At 34.9% G+C, this 23139-nt stretch overlaps 1 protein-coding gene across 2 annotated transcripts in view; it reads right to left on the reverse strand.

Moving 5' to 3' along the window:
• The window catches only part of ESYT2 (extended synaptotagmin 2), a 60263-nt gene that overhangs the window by 4416 nt on the left and 32708 nt on the right, over positions 1–23139 (reverse strand). The window contains exons 8-17 of one of the 2 annotated variants that reach the window (XM_029283248.1): positions 19618–19738; positions 17844–18020; positions 17112–17194; positions 16397–16445; positions 15547–15636; positions 13914–14009; positions 8033–8095; positions 5670–5744; positions 4886–4972; positions 4039–4188 (exon numbers count right to left, since the gene is read on the reverse strand). In XM_029283248.1, coding sequence (XP_029139081.1) covers positions 4039–4188; positions 4886–4972; positions 5670–5744; positions 8033–8095; positions 13914–14009; positions 15547–15636; positions 16397–16445; positions 17112–17194; positions 17844–18020; positions 19618–19738 — 991 coding nt within the window. The remainder of the gene's footprint in view (positions 1–4038; positions 4189–4885; positions 4973–5669; positions 5745–8032; positions 8096–13913; positions 14010–15546; positions 15637–16396; positions 16446–17111; positions 17195–17843; positions 18021–19617; positions 19739–23139) is intronic. The other variant, XM_015811486.2, reaches the window with a different exon arrangement.

Below are 23139 nucleotides of genomic sequence, written 5' to 3' on the forward strand. Positions count from 1 at the left end.
AAAATCTCATATAGTATGTGATTTATCAAAGAGTTCTGCATAACTAGAATGTTTGCCGTTCATCACCATCATGATGGGGAAAACAAAAGTCTACCTGAATTAAGCTTTATTGATAAGAAATAGTTTATAGGTAGTCCTCAACTTATTACCAGTGCTTATTGTCTATTCAAATTATGACGGACCCTAAAAGGTGAGTCCCAATTCTGAAGTTCCAATGGCTACTCCCCCGATCACGTCCACATTTTGGACAATTGGCAATCGGCCTGCATTTACAGTCATTTGCAGCACAGTCATGTGACCACAATTTATATTTTTGCTGAAAAGTTTTTTTCTGGCTTTCATCAACATCCCATATCAAACAATGGGTTTGCTTAACACCTACCATAAAAAGGTGATCACATGATCACCTGCTTTTAAACTTTCAGGAGTTATGACTGCAATGGGCAGGCTCCATTATGATCCTAAATCAAAGACTGTCTGTACTCTTCTTACAGTTTACAGAAGGAAAGTTTCAATGGAACAGCTACACATCTCACTTGGTGGAACTTTCCATTTTGTAGCTGTGGAGAATTTAAAATATACATCAATCCAGCCTCTTCCATTTGTTAAGCACTGGCAACCTTGATATTCCTCTCAATAAGAGTTATGATTTTTGCTACCAAGCTTTTTTCAGAATCTTTTACAATCTCCCCTGGATTTAGTCCCTGAAAAAATATGTTTTGAATGGTTTATAGGTGCTTCATACATTATAGATGCTACCAGCAATGTGTAAAAAGCTGGTGTTGTATAGAATGCCTAGTAAATCTGTAGAATGCATGACATTTTTAGGCAAAGCATGAAATGTCTGTTATTTTAATGTGCTGTATATTTTCCCTTGGCATTGTATATAATACCTTGGTATTATGCAGCATAGTAAGAGAGTCATGAAAAGCATTAAGGCTAACCCTACCCCTAACCCTATCCCTAACCTTTTATTGAAGACCTATACGAAAATGAAAAAAGAAATGCAAAATAAAGTACTGAACTTTCTTACTAAAAAAAAAAGAGAGAGAAAAAGACCAGTATTGACCTACTTGTTCCAACAAGAAAGGCTAGAATAGCATTTTCGCAGAAGATTTTATACTTTGCCGGTTTGCCTTTTGGCACTGCATAGAATGCCTAGGCCAGGGGTACAGTAGGCAACCTTGGCTCTTTTATGACTCATGGACTTCAACTCCCAGAATTCCTGAGCCACCTACCCCTGGCCTAGGGAATGTGTGAAATATTAATATTAAATATTTCATACTTTGACATCCCATTTTTGGCACTGTATAGATTTCCTAGGCATTCTATAAAATGCCTAATTTCACACATTAACAGTAACATAGACAAAGGAGCAAATGAGATGAAAGAGATGTAGAAATCCTGTGGTATCTAAAATGAAGTTAACTGAGTCTGCTTGTTGCAAGATGTTACTTAGAGTGTAATGTCAGATATGGGAACAGCATGATGGGTAGTATTATTTGTTATCATACACACATAATACACATATAGTGTGTAGCAAGTTGGCATTTCCAGATGTTTTGGATACAATTCCCTAGAATCCCTGATCCACTGAACTATATCTTTTAAAGATCTTGGAGCACTGTGGAACTACCGGAGGACTGGAAAAGAGCTGATGTAGTTCCCATCTTCAAAAAAGGGAAAAAAATAGATCCAGGAAACTACAGACATATCAGCCTAACCTCAATCCCTGGGGAGATTCTGGAAAAGATAATCAAGCAACAAATCAGTAAACATCTAGAGGCAAACAAAGTCATAACCAAAAGCCAACATGGGTTTGACAGGCAAATCTTATTCTATTCTTTGACAAGGTGACAAAATTAGTGGACCAGAGGAATGCTGTGAATATAATTTACTTGGACTTCAGTAAGGCATTTGATAAAGTAGAAAATGGTGGGTTAGACAGCATCACCACCAGATGGATTCGTAACAGACTGACCAACTGCACTCAACGTGTAGTCCTCAATGGAACTGCATCTACATGGAGGGAAGTATGCGGTGGGGTACCCTAAGGCTCTGTTTAGGCCCGGTGCTCTTCAACATCTTCATCAATGATTTGGATGAAGGGATAGATGGGGAACTCATCAAATTTGCAGATGACACCAAGCTGCAGCAATAGCCAACACTCCAGAAGATAGGCTTAAGATACAGAAGGATCTTGACAGGCTTCAACACTGGGCACTATCTAACAACATGAAATTCAATGGTGAAAAAAGTAAGGTTCTACATTTAGGCAAGAAAAACCAGATGTACAGGTATAGTTTAAGAGGTACTTTGCTCAATAGTAGTAACTGTGAGAAGGATCTTGGAGTCCTAGTGAACAATCACTTAAATATGAGCCAGCAGTGTGCTGCAGCTGCCAAAAAAGCCAACACAGTGCTAGTCTGCATTAACAGAGGGATAGAATCAAGATAATGTGAAATATTAATACCACTTTATAATGCCTTCGTAAGATCACACTAGGAATTCTGGACCCAGTTTTGGTCACTATGATGTAAAAAAGATGTTGAAACTCTAGAAAGAGCACAGAGAAGGGCAACAAAGATGATCATGGACTGTAGGCTAACATATATAAGGAACGGTTGCTGGAACTGGGTATGTCTAGTTTAACAAAGAGAAGGACTAGGGTGTCATGACAGCAGTTTTCCATTATCTTAGGGATTGTCACAAAGAAGAGGGAGTCAAGCTATTCTCCAAAGCACCTGAGGGTAGGGCAAGAAGCAACAGATGGAAACTAATCGAGGAGAGAAGCAAACTAGAACTAAGCAGAAAAAAAATGTTCCTGACGGTTGGAAGAATTCATCAGTGGAACAATTTGCCTCCAGAAGTAGTGAATGCTTCAACAGCGGAAGTTTTTAAGAAGAGATTGGACAACCATTTGTCTGAAATGGTATAGGGTTTCCTGTCTGAGCAGGAGGTTGGACTACAAGACTTCCAAGGTCCCTTCCAACTCTGTTATTCTATTCTATTCTATTCTATTCTATTCTGTTCTGTTCTGTTCTGTTCTGTTCTGTTCTGTTCTGTTCTGTTCTTATCCCTATCCCTATCCCTATCCCATTCTTGTGTATACTGGCTAGTATTTATAGAAGAGTAATCCAAAACAACTTGGGAGACAACCAGGTTACCCTTTCCTGGTGGATATGATGTTATATATGAAAAGAGTCCTGGTGGTAAGAGATTAAACTGTAATATTGCAGGCAAACTCTACCCACAGCCAGGAGTTTGATCCTGACAGGACTCAAAGTTGACTCAGCCTTCTATCCTTTCGAGGTCAGCAAAATGAGGACCCAGATTGTAGGGGGCAATATACAAATAATGCTTACATTGTAAATCACCCAAAAAGTGCTATGGGGCAGTATTTAAGCCTAAATGCTATTGCTACTGCTATTGCTATTAATTCATCAGAAAATATCCTTATTTATTATCTGTTGTAAAGATATGCAACCATGATGCACTGTGTGTCATTTTAAACTCTTAATTTTGCCATTTTAAAGGGAGCTATATTTTGACATAAGGAGCATTATAGTTGCTTTTACTCATTCTAACTGTGGACTTTCCTATAGATTAAGCAGATATAAGAAAAGGAATTGTTTCACATTAAAATTAGATCTCTGGGCATTTCTTCTTAACGTGATGGGAGACAACTCTCCAAAGCTTTAGGCAGAAATCTTAATTACTTTTGCTTTTGGGCAGCAAAACTGAAACATGGTGCTGACTGAACTCTTTTCATGCAAAAGAGTTATGCTCCATCATTAAAATGCAGACGATATTACTCTATGGGATATATTGACACTTTCACCACGGTCTGCAGCTTTGGTCTCAAGAACTTTCAACGTGTCAAGTAAGTAAGTAAGTTTACAACTTCTTATTCCCAAGCAATCACATCTTTTAAAACCTTTTCCCAACTTTCTTTCTTCAAATATAATTTACATATTACTACCATTACCACAATTCTTACATGCTTAATTGTAAATACATTTTAGGAAACTAATATACCCTGAGTGCAATCTTCATGTATACAGTGCTGTTTGGACCAGAATTGTTAAGATGAAATCTCTGATGCATAGTTAGATCTTCACTTGCAAGGAGTTGGTTAAGAGGAAGCTTAAAATTTCCCAAGGAGCACTGGTGTTGTTCATCCTTGACCTATAGAAGAAGGAAAAAGAATTATTACATTTAAATGAAAACCTGTATTAAAAAAAAGTTAACAATTTTTTGATTGATTATTCAATTAACCTGATCCTTGACCCATTAATAAACTTAATCAGCTTAGAATGAACCCATGCAAAAAGGTATTAGGCACACTGACTTTTTCTAATAAAGAAAAAGAATACAGTATTTAAAAACAATTTAATAACAACACATGTATCAATAATTAAGCAGGACATCTTTGTTTCCTATAATCTGAATTTCAGTGTATTGCGCTCAAATCCAGCACTAGAGAAAGCCAAATTTGATATGACATTTATGCTATGTTTAGTATAAAGTAAGTTTTACAATATATTACATATATATTACCAAAAGAATTAAAAAAAATTCTAATCACATACTTCAAATTTGTTAAGCAAATGATTCCATATAGGCAGAACCACAACTATTTCCAAGAATAGATCCCTTATCTATTCAGCAAAACATTTACAAATTTCGAGAGTAAAACATTTTTTGCTGCAATAGTCCCAATACTGTAGCCCAGGAGTCTTCAAACTCAGCGTGCCTGGCTGAGGAATTCTGGGAGTTGAAGTCCACAAGTCATAAAAGGGCCAAGTTTGAAGACTCCTGCTGTAGTCATTCTGGCATTCCACCCTCAATAGATATCTCAGATCAAGCAAATAGCTAGACCTACCTCAACTTCTAGTTCTTGTCGTCGAGGATTATGGACGAAAAAAGTGAAATGCTCTTCCCAAACGGGTTCATTGGTCTTATAGCGGATCTATTCAAAGGCAGGATTCTTTATTAAAATATATGGCAAAAAAACCAAAGCCTACTTACACAGACACAGAGACATTCTTCTCCCTTTGCTCCAAGGACTGCATGTCCTTGGGTAATATACTAAGGGCACTGGACAACAGTGGAAATCACAGAGCTAGGTATTCAACATACACATGCATATAAATATATACAAACATTAAAGTGATCTGCATTGGAAGTCTGTACCTCACACTCTCCAATGGGCTTTGTCCCTCAATGCAAATTACAGATATCAGGAATTTTCATCCAGATTAGATATCTGGAATGGGCAACAGAGTATTTTTAACCTTTTATTTCACCTGTACTCCCAATCCAGATCAGAAATATGATTTGTAGTTTTGTGTGTGTTATGTGAAGGATATTGTCCTCTTAAAGCAGCTTACAAGTACAGTACTTCTTATCCGAAGAAACTCACAGCAGAATGTCCCTTTGAGAAAAACCATGCTACCCACTCCTTCCACACCAATTCTAATTCAGACCCAAGTGCCTGCAAATTGCTTGGGGGTGAGAATGGGGGGGGGGGGTTTCCATTAGTTTTGAAAGAAATTGTTACTCTTACAGATGGATTGATGTGATCCTGTATATACAAAACCCGAAAAACATAGGATGGTGTGAACTGTATTGCTTTACAGAAAAGGACAAAAGGGGTTAACACTTACTTTGCTTTCTTGTGCGTTATGTCCAACTGTCATTAAGACAAGAGGATTTGGGTTACTGTTCATTTTCTTCCCTGACTGAAAATGCAGAAAACAATAATTCTATTACTCTTATCTTCTCTCTATCCACATTCTGTGTCACAAACATATATGATATAGGAATCACATAACTTACCTTGAAAGATTTGTACATAGAAATCACTGAAGCTTCCAACCTCTTTACAAGTATTGTGTTTTTGAATGAATTGGTTTAAGGTGCTCCACCTTTCATCCTTAAATAAGCATTTCATCCCCCCTCCCAAATTAATGAAGCAACATTAGAAAAAATGAATGAATGTTGCGGTCAGCAAGCAAAAGGGGAATATGGGGAAACCGCAAGCTTAGAAAGCTAATCTTACATATGTGGAATGATTGAAAAGAATGTCAGAATCATAAAACATTTGGAGGTTAACAAAAGAGATGATATGCTATGGTTTCTATTATAGGTTTACCCAGTTTTCTTACTAGAACTACAAAAGTAATGTTATAGAACTCAGATTATGAATGTCTGTTAATAGGCTCCTTACTAATTTCTCAGATAAACATTTTTTGTTAAGAAGGAGTTACAGAAGTTAATCTGAAGCATCTATCAATGCTGTTAATACATTAACTAAATTATTAATAATTAATTTAAACTGGAACTCCAAAAAAGCAACATGATTAAGAGAAGTTAAAACAATGTTAAGACAAACATTGCAGGCTAAAGATATGGGTATTCTCAACTCAACACGTTATTTTGAATTTTTAAAGGGTAACACATATTTAGTTTAATTTCTATATCAATCTGCTTGTAATTATTTCTCACTGAGAAGATCTTTAAATTGACAGAAAATTCATTCAGATTTTCTCCCAAATTAGTTACATTTATTGAAAATTATCATCAAGAGCAAAATATGAGTCATTGGGATCTTCACTAATATCATCCTCTCTTATATTACATATTTTTAAATATGTATGCAGGAGTGTCTCAAACATGTCTTTATTTGGTAAAATGTATTGTTTATTGAATGTTTGGCCTGTTCAGATAATGAGTTGTTCAGATACTTATTTCTTCTTATTTTTTTCTTAACTTTATCAATTTCTGGTTTTCCAAATGCTTAACTAAAACTCAGATAATTTATTCATTACTGAATGGCAAAACTGATGGATAGGCAAAATGACTCTCAGAATATAATGCATTACTTCTTTAATATAAGCAGAACTTGTTTCTAACAGTAACCGAAGTAAGATTTAAGTCTTACTTATTGCCTCAGGAAACAGGGAACCACATTGATTTTTTATATATGCTACCAATTAAGGTAAGGAGAAACAGATATATACTGTCTATATATCTGCTTACAGCTAGCCTTTCAGTTCAATCAGCAATACTGAGTTGTGCATCTGCACAATTTATAAACTAATTATTCTGTGCTGTCAGCATCTTCAAAAAAGTACTGCTCCTACTTTCCACATTAGTGGCAGGACTAAATTTAGTTTTCTACTGGCAATTCGTCTTATTAATTCCATGCTTGTATCTACAGTGGTGATCCTGAAACAAAAGAGATGGAATTAATAAGCCTACAAAGGGTTTGTGTTTCATGATTACTTAGTGGCCCTTATTTTAGTTTTGTTATGAAGATTTTCATTGCCAATATGCACTTACATTCCAAGTTCAGCAAATGTATTAAAAAGGGATCAAGGAACTTAGAAATTCTCTGGATTAAAAAAAAGCATCCACAGGTTTAATAAAAGCATGCTTTTGAAAATGTATTGGACATTCAGTACTATTTTAGAAGAATTAATTTGTTTAATAGTAATAATATAGATGGCTCTCTAATGCCAAAAATAATTCCTTATTAAAATTAAAGATTGTTTCTATAATTTATGTAATGCAACCACTGATGGGATGTGCCTTCTGCTCACAAATTAATGTTATTGTGTCCTGAACTAACTTTGTGACACTAAGCCCATGTCTCCTGGAATTCAAAATACTTAAGGATATTTTCTATTTTTTTTAAGACTGCCTTTATAATTTTTGTACATAACTCAAAGTGGCAGATGTATCTAATCCTTTTTCCTTCTCCTATTTTCCCCATAATAACAATACTGTGAGATGAGTTGAGCTGAGAGTGAGTGATTGGTCCAAAGTCACGCAATCAGCTTTCATGCCTAAAACAGGATTAGAATTCAAGTCTCGTGGTGATTGGCCCAAAGTCACCCGGACGGCTTTCATGCCTAACTCACAGACTCTTGTTTTGAATTTGGTACCTTCACCATTAGACCGAACTGGCAGCCCAGAATCTTCATTTAATTGTGTGATTTTAAATGGAAAATTGTATCACTTTTACCTTTAAGACTTTCTGAACAGCAGACTTCTTCAAGGCTTCTGGATTATAATCTAATGGATTATGCTTTTAAACCAGAAGAAAATGAACATATGGAGGGTTAATATGACATGCAACAAAGTAGTTCCAATTGGTTAATTAAGGACAGGACAACAACAGCAGACCAAACAAACGTTCTCAGAAGAAAGACAAAAATGCTTGAACATTTTGTTATTTCTAAAAAATAACTTGATACACCCTTTTTTTCTTATTCCATTTTAAATTAGAATATTTCACTGACTTTTTCCAGTCAGGCTAAGATTCTCCTATTTGCTGTACCTTTTTTTTCTACAATCCTCCAACGCATTTGATTTGATGATATGGATACAAAAAGTAGACTAGATCTAACCAGCTGATAATTTTCATTAACAATTTCTAATTTTATTTCAGAAAAACTGTAAAGCAGGCAAACTATAATGAATTAAAACTACAGCACTACCAAACCAAACTGATTTTAGAAATTAGGGATTCTTAAAAAGAGAGAGAGAAGGAGAGGGACTCTAAGGTTTCATTTTGTCCCAAAATTTCTGAGATGGAACATACAGTTAAATCCCACTTTAAAAAATGGAATGGAAGCTAAATTGCTAGGGAAAGTATTCTAGCTAACTGAAAACAGGAAAAGGAGGTGGAATTCTCTGTCCTCCGGAATAACTGTTTAAAGTTTGTCTGCAGTGAGTCTTGTTTTCAATGGGAAAAAATGTTATAAAAGCTTGTACATATGTCTCAATATTATACATCATGAGGCTGAAAAATTATACCAAAAATTGACAGAAAGTTTATGTCTGATGAACTGAAGAGTTGTTGACCACTAAGCTTTTTAACTAAGGATGAATTTACTTCTAGATTGTTTCACTCGGTTTAATCACCTAAGTTCTCTCTATCTTTTTTAGATTTAGATTAGAAATCTAAATCAAAATTTCTGCTTGTCTTCTTGGCAGGAAGCATACTTCCAAATAAAGCTCCTATCCAAATATTTACCTCAAGAAACCTTGTGTAGGCTGTTTATTTGAGAACATTATTGTTATAAAGATGAACTAAAGGCTGGCACTTTTGCTTTGGGGTGCGCCAGTTCTCCTTTTCTCTAATTAAACAAATCTAAAAAAATATAAGGTCAGATGGGCAGGAAAAAAAGGTAGTATCATAAATTTATGGATACTTTTAAAAAGGTACTGTATACAGGTACTTGTACTGTGTGAATATGTCTCTCTCTCTCTCTCTGTGTGTATGTATATGTGTATGTGTGTGTGCATAGTATAATACTGTATACTGTATATAGTTCTCTATAGTTCTTAATTTATAATCACTTGCTTAGCAACCAAAATTTTGACAGAGCTACTGATGGTGGAGAAGACTTATGATCCAGATTCAAAGTTCCATTGATTAGCCCCCTCTACAGTCTCATGACCGCATTTTGGACACTCAGCAATAGAGTTGCATTTATGGCTGTCTGCAGTGTCCTGCAGTCATTTCGCTGCATTTTTACGCTGATTTTTTCTTTTTGGCAAAACTGCACCCATAATTAATTGATTTGCTTAATGACTATAGTGTTTATTTAACGACCTTCACAAATATATATATATATATATATATATATATATATATATATATATATATATATATATATATATATATATATATATATATATATATATATATATATATATATATATGTAAAATTGGGTCAGTCACATGAATGATCCATTTTATGACTGTCACAAGTTACAACCATGGTAGGCAGGTTTCATTACGGTCATAACTCGAGGACTTCCTATATTCTTCTCTAAATTTGTCTTGGCTATGCTCTTTATATCCTCTGTTTGGCTGTCTACTTAAGTGTAATAACAACTTGATGCAGCATGATGTACTTTTAGAAAAAGTGCCCCTTCTCTATGCTTCTAAAAGCTTTGGCCTAGTAGTAGTTTTATGCTGAATGTATATTTGCCTAGACTGGAAAAAGTCTCCTCTTACTTTTTTCCCATGTAGTTTCTTAGCATTTAATTTTCATCGCCTAATGGTTCTTGCTACAGTACTTTCTTTGGAGAGATTCACACACATAACAGATGCATTCAAGACTGCCATGAAATTTTGCCTCACAAAATTCTCCTCAGTTTAGGATGAATACCATAACTGCTTTTGATGAAGAGGAGCCAACAGTATCAAAGTAAAAATAACAGATGACAGAGGTGTTTGCGGCTTGCATGCCACTGTCATGCAAATTCCATAATGCTTATTAAGGAATCTTTAAGCTATAAAAAGAGAAGGAACAGCTCCAGTTCCACAAAGAAAAAAAACCAAGGTGAAGTTTAATTTGGGTCAAGTTGCTGTTAAATAGCTTCTTTTTCTGATCAACTTTCACTTCTGTAACACATCATTTCAATTGCCTTAATAGAGCTGGTAGTTTAACAATGCACTGAAATCAGAGTTTAAGGATTGATAGCAAAATATATGAGAATTTAATTCTGACATGTTGTTTTGGTATTACATTTCAATCTTTCCAACTTGGATCCAAACACATAACCAGGCCTGTTTTTAGTTTGATTTCAGAAACTTAAGACAATCAAGATTCTTAGAGTAAACCCAATAATGAGATGCCACAAAATAGGAACATCAGTGGTTTGCAAGCTTGAAATGATTTTACAATGTGAATCCCCCCCATTTATTTTATTTTATTTTATTTTATTTTTGTAACTCTTTCAAATGGAGTTTACTAGCTGTCTTTGCACTAGGCAATATCTTTCAGCAAAATCTATTTCAGTGTGCTTGGATGGAAATGGCTATGTTATGGACCCATATTTTAATGACAAAAGGCTGCACAAGATATAATTTTTCTGTAACACATATCATTCCAATTTTCATTACGCAACTTGAACCAAATTAAAGACCTTCTGGGCCCTTACATATGCCACACACAATACTTGCACTTACTTTCCAAAACAATTACAAAATATGTTGATTTTTACAGTTCATGACCATTTCATTTCTCTGCAAGCATCACATTTCTTCAAGTAGATAACTGAACATGCTAGTCTCTGAAAAAATTAGCAAATTTAGCTGACAAGCTAAATTACACCACTGAAAATGTAGCCAAAACAATACAAACTTCTAAAATCATGCACTTAAAAAAACAAAGTACTGCATGCTCCTCCATTCCAACGTTAGGGCAAAGTGGGTATATAAACACCAAGGTTAAAAAAAGGGTTATTTTTTAAAACGAACATGTAAACCTGAAGAACTCACAAATAGTTCTCTATAGACTGAGGTAGTATTTTCACAAAAGACTAGTCCCGATGCTCTCCTCTCTTTTAAGTATCCACACCCAAATTTTCCTTCGTAGATACTCTTTAGGAAAATGCAAACGGGAGGAGAAAGCAGAAAGTCATGGGATTCTAGTAGCCTGAGGGCTCAATTAGCTTTACCATTAGCACAGATACAGAAAACTGAAGTACTGAAAATTATATGATGAAAGAATAAGCCAATAGCGCTTTTTTCCATTATTGATCTAGTTTTATCAACATTTCCAGGCAATTTTTTTTCTCCTGCAATTGGGTGCATTTTAGCTATAGATACCACTTCTACAACAAAATCACACCTTTCAATAACAGCTTTTTAGTGTACTCATGCACCACATTTTATACCAGACATCAATAAGGTTGCTACCATTGTAAATGAAAAAAAACAAACCACATAAGATTTTCTGAATATATAGAACTTGTGCTCTAACCTTAATTGGTAGCCGTTCTGCACAAAGGGAAAAAGCTTTATTTCTTTTAAGGAAATGTTAATGTTATACTATCAGATGATTATGATGCAATGAGACCCATTATTATACATTGTTTCTTGATTTTTTTAAAAAAAGTTAAAAAGTATTCTATTCAGGAGTTCCAGGACATAAAATGAAAATAAAATTATAACACAAACACAATAACAAATCCAAGATTTCGCCTCATGTACTGCAGAAATGCTCTGGTGCCCTCAGATCACAAGTCTTGACAAAGATATACCAACATTTTTATTGGCGTAGTAATGATTGCAACACATCCTTCCAAAGGACTTTTCATAACTGGGAGATTAATCCCAGGCAATCAAGAGTTGCCACTTCATTGTTTAGCATTGATCCATGACTCTGACAACCTTTTTTTTTTTGGCTTAGAGGCCACAAGAGATCTAAGACAAGGATATGATTCTTGAAAGACTGGGTTTAATTTATTCCAGTCTTGAATAAGACCCTCCAATAAATAAAAAATGGAAAAGGAATCCCATTTTAGGATGGGATTACTTTGAATACTTTTTATATATATATTTTTAGTAACTTATCTAATTTGGAAAGATTTGTCTAAATTCTGTACAGTTAGTCCTTGTCTTATTACCACAACTGAGCCCACAATTTCCGTTACTAAGCAAGATAGTAGTTAAGAGAGTTTTGTCTCACTCACTGCAGTTGTTAAGTTAGTAATATAGCAGTTCAGTGAATCTGGCTTCCCCATTGTCTTTACTTGTCAGAAGATCTCAAAAAGTGATCACATGACTCCTGGACACTGCAACTGTCATAAATAAATGCCAGTTATCAAGCATCCAAATCTTGATCATATTACCACACAATGCTGCAACGGTTCTTCAGTGCCAATGTAACTTTGAACAGTTACTAAACGAATCATTGTAAGTCGTGGACTACCTGTATATGATTATTCACTATTATATTTTTTTATCAAAGAAAAGAATAGAAAAGTTATACCAGAACAAGTTTTAAAAAATGTTGCCAATCAACTTCCTATATATGCACCATTATCATTATTACCAACTTTATCTAATGTTCAGGAGGAATTCTGTTTTTGAAATGGCAAAATCATAAATCAGAAAACTTCATAATGACCATTGATACTTGTCTAATATTTTATCTTCAAATCACATTAGTAAACTTCATTAGAAGTTTCTTTCTTAAAGGCTAGATGAAGAAAACAAATGTATGCTTTACTACAAATATTAAAGGTATTAAAAGACATACCATGGTTTACAGTTTAAATCTATGGATTTTTCCATGAAGCACTCCAATTATACATATTTGGGTTCTCTCTGAAAAATCTGTACAATCAGAGCAATGTGTGTGGGCACATTTTATTTTTACAAAGTGAAAGGTGTTTCCACAGCTATTCTGGGAACTGCTATTTGGGGACAGTAAACAGATCTTTTAATTATAAGCTTGCAAGCATATGTGGGAAAGTATTCACACCAACCCTGCTCAAACATTTATGTATATGAAAAATAGCCTAGAATAGAAAAAAAAGTCATTTTCATTAGCAATTCACATCAGAAGCTCGTTTTAGGTTATCTCTACTGATTTCCTATAACAAAAGCACAATATGTCCTTGCTCAGATCACCCTACTATATTGTTTGGATTTTAATTTTTTTTACCTTAAATGAGATTCCATTCATAGAAGGAAAAGCACCATTTGAATGCAAGTATGCATAGATATGTCCTAAGCATCATAGTTTTAGATTAAAAGCGTCTTCCTTCATTTGAAGGTGGAATTGACCAACTATCTATTTTTCCTTTCACAAGTGTCCACAAAATTCTTTTATAAGATTACCCATTAATAAATGCTTTTAATTTATTGTAAATTAAAATGGCATTGTTCTATAAACGTGATTAGATTACTGATTCTGCAAAATAAATTCAGCCACCAGGTATGTTTATCATAGAAAATTACCAATGTTATGGAATGCATGAGGAAAAGTAATTAAAACATAAAGTGATTAGTGAGGCAAAGTGGCACAGTAGTAAGCAATGTGTGACCGAAGAAAATTAAGAATCACTCAAGAGAAGCTTCATTATCACCCAAAACTTACTGGCAGATTTCTTGCTGAATCCAAATAAAGAATAAGCAATGCTGAAGAAAGCCCATCGTTGGCTTGATCTTTATCAGCTCTTATGCTTTTTAGCACCTAAAATCATAAAAGTATTAAAAACTTTAGTTTTGTGCTTCATCTTTAACTAAAAAGAAAGCAACTTAAAAAGTGCAAACTAGAAAATAAACTGCAATCATACATAATAATTTAAAACTGTATTATTATATCTTATATATCAAAGAACAAGAGAGCCAACAGTTATCCTAAAGTAAAATGCTTTAACTTTTTCCAAACATAACCAAACTAGGTGTGAATAAAAATTCCTTATCTGAAAAGAAATTCCGCAACATGGGAATGTTTTCACTGCATTATTCTTGCTGTTAATGCTATTTCTAAAATTCTACGTAATTTTTTTCTGTATTAACTGTTCAGCATATGACAAATGATATGAAAAGCAATATTTCCTTTTTTATATATAATAATTTTATTGTAAAGACAATTACCACAATAAAAACTAATAGAAGAATAAAAAGAAAGAATAGAGGGTATAAAAGAGAAAAAGGGGAAAAGAATAGAAAAGAAAAATAATATAAGACAATAATATAAGAAATATAAAGAAGTAATTCCCATCTTCATTACAAGTATATGCAATTTTAGTAACATACCACCTTCTCCTAAAATACAACAAATGACATCTACTTCCCATATCCCATTTTTTTATCTATAAACAAATCTATAAAACACTATTATTTTACTAGTATTGGTAGCAAAACTCCACTAAGGACTACTAGAGATAACAACTATTTTACTTTTAATCAAACAAATCAACTTCATATTCTTTCCTTTTACTTTTTATAATTTTAATCTTTAGTTTCTTCAAATAATGTCATAGAAATTTGATTTCATTTTTTCTTTGTCCCTTCTCACAAAATTCTTCAAAAGTAAAAATAAAATCTTATCTAGATCCTTAGTTCATTTGTAACTTTCTAAAATCAAAGTTTTAATCACTCTCTTGCTATTTATTCAAAAAAGTTTTTTTTTTCCTTAGTTCTTAAACTTGAAATTAAAACTCATCTGGTGCTATAAAACCTGTTGATCCAAACATTTCTAATAGCTAAAATGCAGTTAACACACTATTTCCAAAAGTGATTAGAAAAATATGCAAATTTACTATTCTTTCAAAGCTGTCAAATATGATTTGAGCAAGATAGTTGTTCTCTCATCTCCCAGGGCTCCAAATAGACCAAAGGCTGCTATCTTGCAGTCTCCTCACGAGGAGCAGCTGACTGGAGCATCTGTAGGCAACCTCAAGTCCTCTCCTTGTCCAGAGAGGAATTATTAAAGAGCTAGTCTACTCGCTGGCTCTTCATTTGCCACAGTCATTGGCTCTGTTTTCTGCCAAGCAGTCTTCAGTCTGCCATTTCTTTCCCAAAGGTTGAAAAGCAACATGATGAAACCCTTTCCCTCTTGCTAGGAGAATTTTGGATTTTTGTGCCTAAACAAAACTTTTGTTTTTATTCTGTGCTCTTCTAGAAATAGAGCACGTCTAAATGAATGTGGACAACCACACATATAAAGATGTATTTTTAATGACAGTCTTTTCAAATGCTAAAAAAAGAGTATATAAATATACCTGGTCAAGACTTTCAACAGTAGGCTTCAATGTGAGCCATTCGAGTTTCAAGTGCAATTTTCCTTTGGAGACTTCATCCAAAGTAAACCACTGTAAGGAAAGTCCATAAACTGTAGTAAGAACCAAAGCCATTTGCTGAAAAATTTATCAACATTACATACAAATTCCTGGAATAAGTCAACTAAGGACATTTCATATGAAAAGGCATTGTAGCTGACAGAATAAAAGCATTTTATCAAATAGGCAAATAGAGATTTCACCCAGAAAACTATAGTAAAGTTGTTTCACAATAAGATATATGCAATGACTTTTTAGAATTAAGCGTTTGAATATTTAGCTTAGGACAACTCAAAACACATTTAGCAGGAACTTTTATAGCCATCTGCAGCATTCTGTAATCATATGACCACATTTTATGATTGTTTTTCCAAAAACTTGCACTTATTTCTGGTTTTTGGCAAAATCATGTCCATAGCAAACCACTGTTTGCTTAACAACCACAGCATTTGTTCAATAACTATGGATTCATTTAACAACCACTTCAAAAAAGATAATAAAATCAAGATGGTCACATGATTGACCCCTTTTATAATTGTCATGTCTTATGATCATGATGGGCAGGCTCCTTATGGGTGTAAGTCGAGGATTGCTTATATTTCACTCCTATGGCTGGTGTCTTCCATTCTACTTGTTAACACAAAATGCTATAATCAAACTAAGAAAATCTATTCAAGGAAATCTGAAGCCTTTGCTGAAATTGCAAAACAGATCCAATATTTGATTAAGCACTGCAGATTTATTGTATGAACCTTCCTTGTCACTGTCCTCCCCAGGCTGAATAGAGATTTACCTCATCTATGTGACGTTCCTTTTCAACTTCAATTAGGTCTATTGTCAGGCTAAAAAAACACAATGCAATGCATTAGAAGACCATTATCTGAACTACAGAACCTGAAGCTGGAATTTTGTACCAGCAAAATAGTGAATATGCTAGAAAAAACTAAAAAAGCAATTCTGAACAAAAAAAAAAGGATATGTGATTGAGGTATGAAACAAAGGTTATCTTGTTTTAAGAATTGTGAATAAGATGGTAGGATCTGCTGCAGAAAAGTTTAGGTCTTTGAAGCAGAAGAACAAGATGTCGGGAGGGAGGGAGAAGAGAAGCAAGGATGAACCATTTTATGGTTGTCCATTCCTTATGTAGTAAAGGCCAAACATACTTATATTCAAGGTGAAAAAAAAATGGTGTGCAGTAATTATAGCTGTGAATTGCTACTTCTACTACAATCAATATTGCTTTGCTTTCTTTTCATATGGTAACTTTTAAAAAAAATTATACCAAAAGTATTAACAACTTTTGGAAGGCACAGAATTTTGCATACACCCAGGTAATAATAGAATATATTGGAAATATATTTGCTGCTAGCTTCTTTCTGACTCTTAGAGCTTACCTTTACTCCTTTTTCATTTATGGACTGATCTGGATAGTGGGATCCCAGGACAGAATTTCAAATTTAAAAAGAAAAGACATGCATTCTTATCTATTAAGATGGTTTGACACTTACCTTCCTAGAAAGTCATCCTTGTCTGGATCCTCATCAAAGAGTTCAATCTCTAAGTCTTGCCCTGGATGTTCATAGACTAAGGCCTGGAAATATAACGAACAAGATAGCCAATTTAATGTTTGACTTAGATTTCAGCATTTTTAAATTAGACAAAAACATTAACAGATTACTGTCAGATATATGTTCTCTCTGATGTGATTAAAAGTTTAGGAAGCCTCTTTCCTCTGTGAGCTTAGGGCAGCGTACATGTGTTTTTATCACTTTTATCTTACAACATTTGTAAAGGTAGATTGAGTTAGTTATTCTAACTTAGCCCAAAATCATCCAATGAAGTCCATGACTAAGCAGGACCTTTAATCTGAGTTTCTCTTGTCTCAGTCTAATATCGCTTACTACAATATTCACTCCAAACCATTCATTTACTAGCATTTCCACAGTTTTTATGGTATAGATCCAATATAAAACTGCACCTTGCTAGTAAATCACAGATAAGTAAATCAGAGACATTGTGAGAAAGAATATATAGAAACCACAAGGATCATTTTTGTACTAAACATGACTTGGTGTTTTATCTGAACTGCTCTGAACTGCAACATCAATTTTTCTTCAACAGTTAAAAAAAACCATTGAAGGTCAACGTATTTATAATAGAATTATATGATATCAAGTCTTGGAGGTGCTAAAAGACTTAAACACATTTTTCAAAACTAATACTGGGCAGTAGTTTCATACCTCATAAACTTCATTCCACTTTGGATTAAGATTTTCTTTGATAACTTTGCTTTGGAAAATTTGATTTCCCAATTGAATGATTCCATAAGGGTCAGACTTTCCCTTAACGAGTCCCTTTAAGTAAGTATCTTTTCCCTCAAGATCCTGAGCTTCAAGAAAATGTATTCTTAAAACACCCTGTGAAGAGGCAAGAAAAGTTGTCCATCATACAACATTCAACAGTAAGGTATCATCAGCATAACTGAATGGAATATGTCTTAATAAGTTCCAATCTATCTCTAAAGATAGATTGGAAACTAAATTGATACTTTTAAATTCTTTATTATGGAGACTAGACACAGCAGAACTAAATTGATTTTTTTTAAAAATTATTTTGGAGACTAGACATAGTAGTTATGAATTGTTAGAATTATGCAGGTAGTGAGTAATTAAAATAAATAAAGGCACAGTTCCTCCTAATTATATCTTTGCACTTTTAATAAAGATGTACAATAAGCAACAGTAGCAGGATCTTCTGTGTGTGTGTGTGTGTGTGTGTGTGTGTGTGTGTGTGTGTGAAAAGCATTGGGATACAGCAGTGGAACTGAAGCTCTTCCCCCACTCTTTGTACACATGATGACATCAACATATGCACTAAAGGAGTGTGGTTACAATCACAACATTGCAATCTCCATTTTTACTTTTTTGATGCCCCCGTGCCCGCCTTTGCCTTGTGGACATTGCTGAGACTAGGACAAAGGAGAAAAAAAGTCACAGAGATAAGTTGCCATTAATTTTGTATTATTTACATGTATGCCATAATTTTAATAATAGGAAATGAGTTCGGCAAAAAAAAACCCCAATAATTTGTTGATGCATGAAAACTCAACTACTGTTTCCCGCCTGGACTATTGCAATGCTCTCTACATGGGGCTCCCCTTGAGGTGCACCCGGAGGCTCCAGCTAGTTCAGAATGCGGCTGTGCGGGGGATTTTGGGGGCCTCTAGATGCTCCCATGTAACACCTCTCCTGCGCGAGCTGCACTGGCTGCCGGTGGCCTTCCGAGTGCGCTTCAAGGTGTTAGTAACAACTTTTAAAGCGCTCCATGGCAATGGACCTAGGTATTTGCAAGACCGCCTCCTACCAAACACCTCCCTTCGACCAGTCCGCTCCCACAGAGAGNCTGGCGTAGTTTGGATTGTGTTTCAGTGGGGGGTTTTGTATGGGTGTGTTTTTAGAACAGGCCTATTATTCAATTTGATTTTAAAACAGAAACTATTTATTTATTCGTGGTTTTTAGTATCGCCTGTTCACCGCCCTGAGTCCCGCAAGGGAGATAGGGCGGTATATAAATTTAATAAATAAATAAATAAATAAATAAAATAAGAGACCAATAAAACCAAGTACTTTGCATGTTACAGGCGTTCAGAAATGAGTCACTTCTCCAGAGTTCCTTTCATGCTGCCATGGAAATCTCTGGAGGGAGGGGAACCACTGGGATTAGCATTTCTTAAACAAACCGGACAAATCCACCCAACTGGTTGCAACTCACAGTGTCCAGACAAATCCCAATGGTGCAGAAAGAAAAAAGACTTTCTGTGTTTTAAAATGGTCCAACAACAGCTTTAAAAGCCACGTTCAAAGAATTGTTATCTAGCTGCTAGAAATGTTTTGTTTTTTCAGTATCTAAAGTTTAGCCTTTTTATAACCATTATTGTCAGAGATTGTTCTGCAAAACACTTCGATAAACAAACATTTTGTTATGTCACAATATTATGTTAAAAAAAAACCTTACCTTTGGTATGGGGAACCGCAACTGAGCAATCTGCACTTCACTGACAAAAGGAACAGTGATTCGATTTGGAAGCACTAGATAATTAGATATTATATCTAGTATTATAGTGTCAGATAATCCGCTAAACGGGGAAAAAAAATCATTGAAGATATTTTAAGGTTAGCATTAATTACTCATGCTGCCATTATCAAAATAATTACATGCAAGCGGCATTTCTAATGCACAGCAGGGCAGGAAAATAAATATCCAAGTTGAAATTCTCTATTTCAATTTAGTCTTCTGTTTAATCTGATTTCTGGGGGGTGGTGTTTGGGGGGGGTTGTCTGGGATGTCAAACCATCAATATATTCATTCTTCAATATATTTTTATCTTCCACTTCACAATCCAGCTATATAATTTACAAAATTTACAACTAGCCCACCTATGAAAACACTCTGTCTTCCATCACCATCATCGTCTTTTACAGACTTCTGTGATTTAGTTTATATGGTATTCAGTGTTGCATAAAAGAGGCTATGGATTGTCTCTATTATTTAGAAAGGAAAATAACAGCAACAATCAGCCTATTAAATTGAATCATATGGATGAGAAACATTCCAACCCATCTCCCTTTCTTGCAGAATATTTTTAGGAGAGAAATAAATTTTTGCACAGCCCTATTTCCTTTAAGTAATGGTGCTGGTGCTGAAGATTTTGCTTTTCAAATGATCCAAAAATGGAAGTAATCCCAAAGCATGTATGAATCTCATCAATACCTTTGATCACCACAAGATGGAAACAGCAGTTTAGAATAAAACAAATGGCCTTATTATGTCTGTATAAACCTTACTCTTCCTTCCTGCATTATCTTTCATCATAATATGACTATGATGGCCTACTGATTAGCTCAAAAGGTTCCTTATTCTGCATTTCTGTTTTTTAGAGTGCAAATCGATGAGGCACTGTTAGTTTAATATTCATATTGTTTTGTTTCTAAAGGCCAAGCTGAGGCAAAACAGCAAATAAAATATGCTGTCAATTTGTCTGCTTTATTGTCTGCCTGCCCGTAAATCACCATCAATCTGCTCCCTTAGGACTTTCATCTTGTTTATAACAAATATTATGAAGTTAAATTAATCATGGCAAATGTTACAAAGTTAAATTAATTCAAAAATTAATTTGGGCTGCTATAACCCTAGCCTAAACAAAATTTATTTGTTTATTAAATTTCTATATTGCCCATCTCCCCTACAAGGTGACTCTAGACAGTTTACAAATTCTAAAAACAAGTGAAAAAATAATTAAAAGATTAAAACAGACATTACAAATTGTGCTTAAAAACAAATATTACAGAGGTAATATACATATTTTTTCCCATCACCTTTTTTGGAGAGAGGGCATGGGGGAGAGAAATAAGAATGTAATGAAGTTACTCCAGATGACGAATCAGGAAATAATGAAGTCAATCCATTAATTCTAATTAGGGTATCTTTTTATAGAATTGGTATGAAACATGAACACTGAGTCATCTCCTTCCCTGCCCATAAATACTATCCACAATCTTCTGTTGTCCTGTATCAAGCCAGGAAAGAAAACAATAAAATAGGCTGGGAAAAGCACAAGCCTTCCAGTATCTGTACATCTTAATACGCTGACTGCAAAGAAGTGGAATGCAGAGAGCAGGGTTGTCTATGTGTAGATGTACATCAGGTATAATAAAAAAGAGAGATTATTAACAACAGGGATGGGAACAGATGAAAGAAAACAGCTAATACTGGACTCTCATTAACATGACTCCAGCTCTGTTCCTGGAGCTCCCCTGGATTTGCAAGATAAATGTTTACGGCAAAATCCCAATTTAAGAAAAAAAAAAATACTCTGATCTGACTGGTATCAGTACAGCTCAAAGAGCAGCAAGTATCATGGGATTTAAGTGGTTTATATGAAATGCAGCTAGTTTATTTAATTGTAAAACATGCCTACAGTCTACCCTTGGTTACTTTCAAACAGCTGCTATATTAATGTATACTGACAAATTTTAAACAATATCTGGTACTCACATCAAAGCAGCTGTCAACAATAAAGACTAATTAAACTTCACTGTGGTTGTATACACCACCTGCCTGCTCTGTCATAATCTCACCAAAAAAAAGGTGTCAATTTTGATATTTTCCTTTGAAGTAAAAAATTTCTGGAAGGATGAGGAAAAATAGCTCCTCATGGGTGAATTAAACTTAATAAATAAATAAATAAATTTATATTCCCCCACAGCAGGAAAATCTTTACATTAGGGAACTAAGCTACCAACCTTATAGCAGCAAGGGCTGTTAATGACATGACCTTCATAAAGCACGAGAGGGCTAAGTGTCAAATATACAACACTAATGTCCCATGACCATAGCTTCTCCATTGTACAGATGGAAAGACGCAGGTTCCAACCACCATCCCCTCTCCCCAAGCAAATATATTTTCTAAACAGAAGACACATGCCACTTCTAGCTGCCACAACTCATCCGATTGAACCAGCTACCAGAAGCAGTGCAATTCTGTACTTAGTTGAACATTGCTAAATCATCAACAGGTGCTTTGGACGCTACATCTCACTGATAATTCAAAAGAGACCAGGAGCCAAGCAAGAAGTCACAGCAGACACTTTTTAGTGTGTGTGTGTGGGGAGAAATGAAGAGAGCTAGTATGTGATTATGAAGACAATTTCTTCATAAGACAATAGAGATATTTATATCTCTATTAAGGGTGCATCAAATAATGTCAGACACCATTTTTGGATTTCATCAGCTATGGTTGGCTGATTGCAGCTTTGCTGATTGATGGTTTCATTTCTTACTGAGTCTATCAGTGTGATGCCAAGGATTCTACAGAGAGAGTACATTTGGAAGGTTTCCACGTTTTAGATTTCTGGCTATGTAAGGGTCCATGATTCAGCTCCCTATAGTAGCAATAATGGTATCAGTGGACAAAACAGTCACATTTTAGTCGATATAGTAATGTTAGGCATCTGATGATTAAACAAAAGCTGCTGGGGCAATCCAGTTTTGGTGCTTCACTTCAGCTGTTAAGGCACTTTCCCACCCTGTAGTATAAGGCCAAAACCTTTCCTAATTTGCACTCCATTTAAGTCTATGACTGCTGGTGAACAATCAGTGGTGGTAGGTTCTTTTAGAGCGCCAAAGAATTGAGGCCTTTGAACTATGGTGCTGGAGAAGACTCCTGCGAGTCCCCTGGACTGCAAGGTGATCAAACCGGACAGTCCTAGAGGAGATCAACCCTGACTGCTCTTTAGAAGGCCAGATCTTGAAGTTGGAACTCAAGTACTTTGGCCACCTAATGAGAAGGAAGGACTCACTGGAGAAGAGCCTAATGCTGGGAAAGATTGAGGGCAATAGAAGAAGGGGACAACAGAGAATGAGGTGGCTGGATGGAGTCACTGAAGCAGTAGACGTGAGCTTAAATGGACTCCAGAAGATGGTAAAGGACAGGAAGGCCTGGAGGAAAGTTGTCCATGGGGTCGCAATGGGTCGGAC

Source organism: Protobothrops mucrosquamatus, unplaced genomic scaffold (genome assembly GCF_001527695.2).
Source record: "Protobothrops mucrosquamatus isolate PMUCROS unplaced genomic scaffold, P.Mucros_1.0 scaffold42, whole genome shotgun sequence".
Classification (NCBI taxonomy): domain Eukaryota; kingdom Metazoa; phylum Chordata; class Lepidosauria; order Squamata; family Viperidae; genus Protobothrops; species Protobothrops mucrosquamatus.